The sequence below is a fragment of the Trichosurus vulpecula genome, chromosome 2 (genome assembly GCF_011100635.1).
Source record: "Trichosurus vulpecula isolate mTriVul1 chromosome 2, mTriVul1.pri, whole genome shotgun sequence".
Classification (NCBI taxonomy): Eukaryota; Metazoa; Chordata; class Mammalia; order Diprotodontia; family Phalangeridae; genus Trichosurus; species Trichosurus vulpecula.
In genome coordinates, this window is record NC_050574.1 from 35,786,277 (window position 1) to 35,796,676 (window position 10,400).

At 49.1% G+C, this 10,400-nt stretch overlaps 1 protein-coding gene across 1 annotated transcript; it reads left to right on the forward strand.

The window, feature by feature from the left end:
* The first annotated feature begins 352 nt into the window (after positions 1-352).
* LGALS4 (galectin 4) lies at positions 353-6,974 on the forward strand. The gene is made up of 10 exons (XM_036746315.1): positions 353-566; positions 758-846; positions 1,384-1,579; positions 3,472-3,606; positions 4,643-4,669; positions 4,805-4,846; positions 5,098-5,127; positions 5,559-5,647; positions 6,189-6,354; positions 6,459-6,974. Exons 1-10 carry the CDS (start codon positions 522-524, stop codon positions 6,603-6,605), a joined length of 966 nt encoding a protein of 321 aa, XP_036602210.1. The 5' UTR covers positions 353-521; the 3' UTR covers positions 6,606-6,974.
* Positions 6,975-10,400: the final 3,426 nt, after the last annotated feature.

Here is a 10,400-nt window from a genome sequence, read left to right on the forward strand (position 1 = left end):
CCTGGGTGTAGGCTGAGGGAGGGGGCCAGATGGTAGAGGTCAAAGACACTTTGGCTCACTCTCAGCCGGATACTTCCTCCTGCCCTACACACCTGTTTGTTCTGGGCTGGCAGCCCGCCCACTTCTCCAATAGAGGTTACAGCCTCTGGAGATTACCATCAAGATAAGACTTGGCTGTGGTCAAAGGTCGTGGGGTACCTTCCTCTTCTCTGGGGCAGGGAAAGTATAGAGAACCTCCAGACCCAGCCTGGAATGAGTTGGGAGTGTGGGGCTGAAGTCCTGATGGGTGTGTGGAGGGGGCGGGCAGGGCGGGGATGATCTCTTCAAACAAGGGAGCAGGTGGGATGGGAGGGCAAGGAAGTAAGGGGGTGTCCATCCCCCACAACCCTGCTGCCACCACACCCAAGACACCCCTTCTCTGCCTTCCCGGGGTATAAAAGGCATCGTTGGCACACTCCCTGCCCTACTCCTGACTCCAGCTCTTTGTCCTCTGCCACCAGTACTTCTTTATCCATACCATCATGGCCTTCATGCCGGCTCCTGGCTATCATCCCTACTATAACCCGGTGAGTGACCAGCCAACTGGCTCAAGCTTGTGTGCTCACACTCACAGACCTGGTCTTTCCCAAATCTGATCTCTCATCCTCATGATAATCTTGGGTGGTAAGAACAGCCAGGCCCTCCCTTTCTTGTCTTGGGGACTTGTAAGACCTTGATTCGGGGCCTCACTAACCTTTGCCACCCTCTCCTCACTCAGACTCTCCCATACAATAGAGAGATCCCAGGGGGGCTGCGCCCAGGAATGTCTATCTACATCCAAGGAGTGGCCAGTAACCACATGAAGAGGTGAGGGTGGTGGGGGGAGAGAAAAAGGGATTGGGAGAATGGGAGAGGGGTAGGGGTCCCGGACAGAGGTGGCTGGAAAAAATGCTGGCTATGGATCCAAAGGATCCAGGTTCTAATCTTTGGCCTATCACTTAAATACTTGTGTGACCTCGAAATCATGCCCCTTCTCTGAGGACTCATTTGTAATCTGTGAAACGAGAGGTCTGAGTTCGATGGGAAGGAGGGAACAAGCATTTGTTAAGTGTCTGCTGTGTGCCAGGCACTGTGTTACATACGTCTCATCTTAGACATCGCCTATCTTGCACGGTCTCTAAGGCTCTGATCCGATGGCCCTGGCCCCAGGGAGGGAGAAGACGGAGGCCTGGAACTGAACCCGACGGGCTCACGTTGGGAGGGCCGAGATCTTCCTAAAGGAGGAGGGAGCCAGCTCGGAGCCGAGAGGCTCAGCAGCTCCAGCAGCCGGGGGAGGGGGACGGGAAGGAGGGAGGAAAGCTGTGGGGGGTCTGAACTTCTGTCTCCTTCGCCTCTCCCGGCCAGGTTCCATGTCAACTTTGCGTTGCCTGGGGGCGACATCGCCTTCCACTTCAACCCGAGGTTCGACGGGTGGGACAAGGTCGTTTTCAACTCGAAGCAGGGGGGCCGCTGGGGAAGCGAGGAGAAGAAGAGAAGCATGCCCTTCCGTAAGGGGGAACACTTTGAGCTCGTCTTCTTGGTCACGGACCAGCACTACAAGGTCTGGGAGAGGTCAAGCGCGTTGCGGGTGGGGGCGTTGCAGGGCTGTGTCCCTCCGAACTCCCCAGCCTTGGGCTGGCTTTGTTCCCAGCTTCTTCCTGGACCCACAGCCTGGGTCCTCGAAGCTCCCTAGTCCCTTCCCTTCCTTTAGTCGATTTAAGAGAAACTTCCCAGGGCACTGGGCAAGAGCGGGGAGGCCTTGGAACCCCAACACTCTTGCAGAGGCCACACCCTAACGTCGGCCGCAGGATTCGGTCAGTCAACAAGCATGTATTTAGTGCCCAAGTTGGGGAAGGGGAAGAGTTTCAGAAAAGCAGATTTAGCCTGCATCTAAAGAGAGACTTCCTAATAATGAAAGCAAAGTGCTTTCTCAATAAGGTAATGCATTCCCTGGGACCGCAGGTCTTCAGAATGTTGGCTTGGCTGGCTTGTCTTAGAGGACTAGATGATGGGAGGTCCCCTCATTGGAAGAGGTCCAGAGACTTTGACACAGCCACATAATTTCCTTTTATCTAGCTAGCTCCTGCCCGGTTTTTAAAACGCCCCCACCCCCACCCCAGGACGCAGCATGGAAGGACTGAATGAATTAATGAATGAATTACTGAAAAAAAAAAACATTTATTAAGCACTTACTATTACCAGGCACCCCTGGCTTTGGAATGAAAAGGGTTGGGTTCAAATATTGCTCCGTGGCTTGCTATCTATGTGCCCATTCATGTAGTCTCACTTTCTGCAGCTGTCAAATAAGGGATTGTATTTAACTCAGCCTCAACTCCCTAGTCTTCCCTAACACTGTGCACTCTCCTTTGTATCTTTTGTTTCATCTCACCCTATCTCAGGAGTGGGGAGCCTGCGGCCTCGAGGCCACATGTGGCCCTCGAGGTCCCGTTTGGATTCAGTCAAAAGGCTGCACTTGAGGACCTAGAGGGCCACATGTGGCCTCCAGACCGCAGGTTCCCCACCCCTGTCCTATCTAAAGCAGGGGCGCTAGGTGGCGCTAGAGAGACAGCCCTGGGCTCTGGAGGATCTGAGTTCATATGCTGCCTCAGACATTTACTAGCTCTGTGACCCTGGGCAAGAGACTGAACCGTGTTTGCCTCAGCTTCCTTATCCATAAAAATGAGCTGGAGAAGGAAATGGCAAACCACTCCAGTATCTCTGCCAAGAAAACCCCAAATGGGATCAGGAAGAGTCAGGACTGAACAACAAGCTGTGTAGAGCGAACAGCTCTGCACACAGTGGGCGCTTAACAGACTTTTGTTTAGTTGGTCAATAAAGTCAGTAAGTGCCCACTATGTGCCAGGAACTGTGCTAAGTCCTGGGGATACAAAGACAGGCAAAAGACAGTCTCTGCCCTCCAGGAGCTCACAGGGGAGATGATACGCAAGTCACTGTGGACCAACGAGAGATATGGACGGGATAAATTGGGGGTGATCAACAGAGGGAAAGCCCTAACACCAAAAGGGCTCGGGAAGACTTCCTGTTTTTGAATGAATGAATGAATTTGATCTAAAATTCCTGTACTCACATAATTATCCAGACCTGAGAATTTACCAGGGCAGAGAACTCCCTTTGCCAACGCGGGTCAGCACCCTCTTCTGCAGTCTTGAGTCTCTTGGGAGGCCCTTTGAGATGAAGTGACAGCTAGTAGGTGTCAGAAAGGATTTATCTTCCTGGTCTTCCTGGATGTTACACTATGCAGCCTCTGATACATACTCCATGATAAGTGTTATGTGAGGTCCGAGGAAGGGTTATTTAGGGTCATTCCCATGGAGTGGGGGTGAGGGGGAGACTCCTGGGAATGCTTTTTGAATAATGTGGCCTTGACTTGAGTCATGACATGGATGTTCAGGAGTCCTAACTCCCTCCCCTCCCTTCTCCCTTGCCCCTCAGGTGACGGTAAATGGCAGCCCTTTCTATGAGTATGTTCATCGGATCCCTCTACAGACGGTCACCCATCTGCAAGTGGAGGGGGACCTGGAGCTTCAATCCATCAACTTCCTTGGAGGTGGCCCTGCCCCAGGCCAGGTAGAGCATCTCTGGAGGGGGATGGGCTAACAGAGACTGGGATAGACTGGGCGGGGCAGGGGTGGGGAACGCCATGTTCCATCTTGTCATCCTGGTGTGCTGGGAGATTCTGGGGCCACCTTGGGAGAGACAGTGATCCAGATGGGGAGCCCAGCATGGGAGGAGGAAACTCCCAAATGCTCCCTACGAGGATTTCCTACCTGGAACCTAAGACATTTGAACTAGAAGGAATCTTTGACCATCAACTCCTCTCTCCACCTCCCACCACAGCCTCCCTGCTTCCCCAGTTTTACAGAGGAGGGGAAAACAGCTTGCCCAAGGAAAAGAGCAAGCAAAAGAATATAATTTATAAACTCCTGTATAATTCATATAAAATAATTCATAATTCATAAATCATAATTCAAGCCCAGGCAGGCCCTTCAGTTTACAAATCCAGTTCATTAAATTATGACATGGTTGTCCCAGTATTGTCCCACCTTTGGGCAAGAAGATGAACATCTGCTGATGCTGTTTAGTGAAAAGGGCTGAATTCAGAGCCAGGGGAAGGTTTCTAATCCCAGATTTGCCCTGTACTACTCAAGGAGTCTCTGGCAAGTCACTGGCCCTGCCTCAGTTTGTCTCCTCTATAAATGAGGAAGCTGGAGGAAATGATTTAGAAGCTGCTGTCCTACTCTGAGCACTGTCTTCTGTCATCCCAGATTCTTATTTTGAGTCTGTTTCTGCAAACACATGGACAGCTAAACGTTTGGGGAGACAGCTGGGATTAGAAATCAGATCGAGTCTGTCCCTCCTAATAAAGGTGGCCATGGGGGTGGGGCTTCCTTCCTCCCATCTGAGTTCATGCTGGGCACCCCAGAATTTCCATTTGGAACTTTAAGGTGCTTGCTTTCCCCTTGTAGAGCTCCATGCTCTTAACTCATGCTTGTACAAAGGTTGAGGGGTGCCATGCCTCCATCACCTTTTTACTTAGAGTTTTGGAGTCCCCTTTGTCCCATTCCAGTTAGATACTTTTTGCCTTTCTATTCTGTCCCCACAGATTCCTATGCCATTTCCAGCACACCCAGTAAGTGCCCACTAGGAGAAGGGGGTCAGGGCATGAAATCAGGAAGTGAATCAGGGAGGAGAATACAAGATGGGGCAGGGGAGGGGGGAGCAGAAGATCTCTTTCCTTACCTTTCTTCACTCCCTCATCCACTAGGGCCCAGGACACGGTCACGCAAGGGCACCCCATGAATTACCGGTGAGTAGGATGTGGCTGGAGGAAGGGCTGGATCTAGGGGTGGTCACCCCTGACTCCTGTCGTAGTAGAATCGATCAGCAGAGTGTATGAATCCTGGAGAAGACCCAGGTTCAAATCCTGCCTCTGACACCAACCACCTCTGTGACCATGAACAAATCACTTCACTTCTTTGGGACCCAACTGCCCTTCAAATGCTCAGTCCTGTAATCCTGTGGGTCCCCTAATCTCCTGCTCCTTTTCTCCCTTTGCAGACCATGGAAGGGCCACCAGTCTTCAATCCGGTATGGTGCTCATGTGGTAGGAGATTGGGCTCATGGGGAAAAGTGGAGTGGGGGCCCAGAGAGATAGAATTAAGAAGGAAGGGGATGTCATGAGGGCTTTTGAGAACAGAGGCTTGGTGACTAGAATCTAGAGGAAGTTCATGGGGCGGGGGAGAGGGTCAGATCTATTTCTGTGGGAAACCAGTTGATCCTCTCCATTATCCCTGCCTGATGCAATGGAGCCAGAGGACCTGGGTTCAAATCCTAGGCCCCCTACTTCCTACTGGTGTGACGTGAGTCACCTTCTCTGGGATTTGTTTTCCTTGTCTGCATGTGATAGGGAACTAGCACACGTACACAGTCGGTCTACATATAAAAGGAGGGCATTGAGCTGAACATCCTCTAAGGTCCTGGACAGCTCTTGATCCTGTCTATGACCCTTTGATCAACAGCCTGTGCCATTCGTTGGGCGGATGCAGGGTGGCCTCACACCCCGAAAAACCATTGTGATAAAAGGACTGGTGTCCCAACATGCCAACAAGTAAGGGACCTATCTACGTAGCCTCAGTGCCCACCCTTTTTGAGGTCCCATTTATCCAGATCTCCAAATTCTTAGGAACCCACTTGTCTATCCTCTCAATGAAATTCCTCCTGGGGACCCAGAAGTTCCTCAGCCCCTCCCTGTCCCAGGTTATACATCTGATACCTTCCACTCCACCACCACTCCCAAGCCTTTGCCCCCTTACAAGCCCCAGCCCAAGTTCCCACTCAGGGACCCTCAAATTCAGGTTACCATTGCTACCCCCAGGGACCCAAATGTGGGTCCCAGTCCTGAAATTCCTCCTGGGGAGTCCTAATTACAACATTTACCCAACTCTCAGCCCCATTAAGGGACCAGGTATCTTCCTCCCCTGCCCTGCTATTTTTCCTCTCCCCCAGGAGTTCAGATACTCAGTTTTCTATCTATAGTTACACTTTCCCTGTACACACATATTTCTCCACTTTTGGGGTCCAAGTCCCTCAGGGCCCAGGCATAGAGGTCCACCCTCAATGACTCTTCTCTACCTTTCTTTTCCCCCTAGCATCGCCATCAACTTCAAGGTGGCCCAATCTGAGGAAGTGGCCCTGCACATTAACCCCCGGCTAACTGAAGGTGTTGTGGTTCGCAACAGCTTATTGGGTGGCAAGTGGGGGAAAGAGGAGAGGAACATCTCCTTCAATCCATTCACTCGGGGCCAGTACTTTGATGTGAGTCTTGGGGGCGGGGAGTTGGTGAACATCCTCCTTCCTCTGTCTCCCTTGTTTGTCCCCCACCTTGATTCTTACACTGTCCCTTTCCTACCTCCCTCCAGCTATCCATCCGCTGTGGTCATGACCGCTTCAAAATCTTTGCCAATGGCCAGCACATCTTTGATTATGCCCATCGATTCCATGACTTCAACAGAGTGAACACAGTGGAAATCAAGGGAGACTTGTCCCTGTCCTACGTGCAGATCTGAGCCCATGGCAAAGGAGATGGCCAGGCCCAGACAGGGCTGGGTTCTCAATGTGTGCCAGTCCTTGTGTTTGTGAGAGCATTGGTCATTTTCCCTTTCATTTTCTTGTTCATGTATTCATTTGTTCTCTCATTCACTGGCTCCTTGACATCCGTCCAATTTCGAAAACGTGCATTAAGTGCCTTCTGCATACCAGGCACCTTTCTAGGTCTGAGGAATACAAAGACATACATTCCCTATCCTCATGAAGCTGACATTTTACCCGGAGGAAGCACAGATAAGTAACTTTAAAGTAATTTGGGTGAGAATACTCACAACCAAGTGGTCAGGAAAGAGCACAGTGCCTGGTACACTGTAAGCACTTAATAAATATTGGTTGATTGAAATGCCTACTATGTGCCAGGTTCTTTATGAATATTATCTTATTTGATCCTCATGACAACCACAGAAGATAGGTGCTATTTATTATCCCAATTTTACAGTTGAGGAAACTGAGGTAAACAGAGGTTAAATGGCTTGCCCACAGTCACAGCACCAGTAAGTGAGTAAATGTCTGAGGATGGATTTGAACTCAGATCTTTGTGGCTCCAGACAAATTGTTTCTCTAGGACCATCTAAGCACCTCTTCTAGGGAGCCCAGGAATTGCCCTTCCCTCCTGCGTACTGCATTCATATTCCCACTGTGATTTCCTTAACTTGTGGGAAATCCTCTCACCAATTCAGATCTTTACCCACCCGTTGTGTAAATGGAAGCATGATATCTAGATGGAGTGAGGCGATAATTCTGCTGTACTCTGAAATCTGGTTACTTCATTATAGTGTGACACTTTATACCCCATGAGTACCTACCAGTAGTGGCACTTGGAATACTTCTAGCATCTTTTAGTGTTACTCATGTTCTGCCTTCCTTAAGCATTCAGAAAGGCGGTATATCACTGTATTAATTATCCAGCAAGGGAGTACAACATCTGAGTTGGCCATCAGGTGGCGCTGTTCTTGAGCCACTAGCCCAGTAGCCACCTCAGTTCCTCTCTGGTGCATCGATAGCTCCAAAAGGCATCAGTCTCTTGGCCATGAGAGAGTATTATAGCTGCAAACACCTAGACTACACCTCTACCCAGTCTTCAAACCTCTGCAAGTGTGCTGGTTGGGTTCAGAATTGAATCTAAAGGGGCTAACATGTAACAATAACTAGCATTTCTATAGAGCTTTCAGGTTGTATCCTCACAATGACCCTGGTAGGTATCGTTACCTCCATTTTATAGAAGAGGAAATGGAAGCAAACAGCGATTAAATGATTTGCCTAGGGTTCACGCAGGTAGCAAACGTTTGAAGCTAGGTTTGAGCTCAGGTCTAGAGCTCTATGAATTGTACCACCTAACTGCCTAGGACCAAACCCACACCATGCACTGGGCTTTCCACTCTGTAGTCATACTTCCCCTCCTTCCACTTCCCAACACACACACCACTCTCTCTGTCTCTGTCTCTGTCTCTCTGTCTCTCTGTCTCTCTCTCTCTCTCTCTCTCTCTCTCTCTCTCTCTCTCTCTCTCTCTCTGTCTCTCTCTCTCTGTCTCTCTCTCTCTGTCTCTCTCTCTCTCTCTCTCTCTCTCACACACACACACACACACACACACACACACACACTCACAAGACTCGGCTATCCAACATATCAAAGTTCGTTTAGTGAACATAGCAAAAATGGGAGAAAAAAGTTACACATTTTTGAAATGGATCCATCCCAGCAGAAGATCTTATATCTGGGGCTGTTAAGGGACATTAGAGGCCATCAGGTCGAGCTCCCTCATTTTGGAAATTAGTAAACCAAGACCTGACATCTCCCCAAACCTCCTCCTTCCCCTCTCAGTTCTTCCCAGGGGTGGTCAGGGAATTCCCAAGCTATGAGCACACAGCCTGTGAAAAGGGAATAGGGGGAAAGTGGGTGTCCAGGATCCCACCTCCAGACCACAGACAACACCAGAGGAGGAGAGGTAAAAGGAACAGTCTTCCTCTCCGGGTCACCAGCCTAGGAAGAGTCATTACATTCACCAATCCCAGAACCCGGGATCAATCTGGACCCCTTCTGTAGCACAGATCTCTAGCAATCTCAGCTGGGATCTTGGAGTCTCTGGTAATAGCAGCTGAACACCCACAGAAGCTTGGCAGTCTCAATCCCAATCAGCAAGTCCAGTTCCAGTGGCAAACAATGATCAGTGAGATCCCCCCACCTTCCACATAGCAGTCAAGAAGCGTCAAAATCAAAAACATTCGGAGGGAAGTAATCATAACAGCAATAATGAGAAACTAGCACTTACATAGTGCTTTAAAGTTTACAATACACTTTACAAATATTATCTTGTTTTATCCTGGGAAGTAGGAAGTATTACTATCTCCATTTTTACAGATGAAAAAACTGAGACAAACAGTAGTTAAGTTACTTGTCCAGAGTCAAACTGCTGGCAAGTGTCTGAGAACAGCTACCGAGCCACCAAAAACCCAGCCAGTCTTGACCTGCAGAACACAAATTTCATGCCTCTTCGTTCTGTCTCCAGGCTTCCTGCCCCAGAACATGCTCAAGATAGTCTAGACTCAAGCAGGTTCCCTGGATCTCACAGATTCTATCTCAGGCTAAACAAAGACAAAAGTGAGACAGTCCCTGACCTCAACAAGTTTATACTGCATTGGAGAAAAAATTCATCTGTAGGAAGTTAAATACAAAATGTAAGCAAGGTAATTTGGAGGGCATAGGGAACTGTTGAACAGGCTTTCTGGAGGAGGCGGCTCTTGAGCTGGGCTTTAAAGTAAGCTTGGTATTCTTCGAGGTGGAAGGGAGAAGAGAGGGCAGCATTTCAGGGGTGGCAGAGTGCATGACAAGCCTGGAATGGTCAGCTGGAACCAGACTGGGGAGAGCTATAGAAGGAGGGGAGAAGCCTGACTTCTAGAGACAAAAGGGAAGGGAACGGGGGGGGGGGGTTAGTATTTTTTTTTTCTATTTTTTCTGAGGGGGGAAGACAGGGCAATTGGGGTTAAGTGACTTGTCCAAAGTCACACAGCTAGTAAGTGTGTCAAGTGTCTGAGGCCAGATTTGAACTCAGGTCCTCCTGACTCCAGGGCTGGTGCTCTACTCACTGCACCATCTAGCTGCCCCAGACCAGGGGTTTTTATTCTGAAGAACAGAAGGGTTAGGGCACATAATGGAGATGTCTGGGAATGATGTTGTGAGATCACCTAAGTCAGTAGTGTCAAGTTCAAATAGAAATAAATCTCTGCCCTGCTGTATATCAACTTAGAAACCCACAAATGAACATTATCTATGTTGTATTGTAGTTTTATTTCATTTTGTTAAACATTTTCCAATTACCTTTTAATCTGGTTTGGGGGAGGAGCACTTAACAGTTTTGTAAGCCACTTTTTGCCCACAGTGGAGTCTGATACTTGTGCTAATAATCTAGTCTGATTCTCTGTACTATACAGTTAAAGAAACGAAGACCCAGAAGACAGTGACTTGGCTAATGTTAGACACATCATAAGTGTCTGAATCTGATTTAAATCTGAGTACAAATCCACGGTGCGCGCCCTCCCTCCCTCCCCTTATCTCTCTTCCTCCATCACTCCCTCCCTCTCTCTCTCCCTCTCTCCCTTCTCTCCCACCTTCTCTCTCCCTCCCTCCCTCTCTCCCTCTCTCTTTGCCTCCCTCTTTCTCCTTCTCCCTCCTTCTTTCTCTCAGTTCCTTTGTCTTTCTTTTTTTTTTAATTTCATTTTTAAAGAATTAGTGGGACTCTACTTTCTCTTTCTCTGCC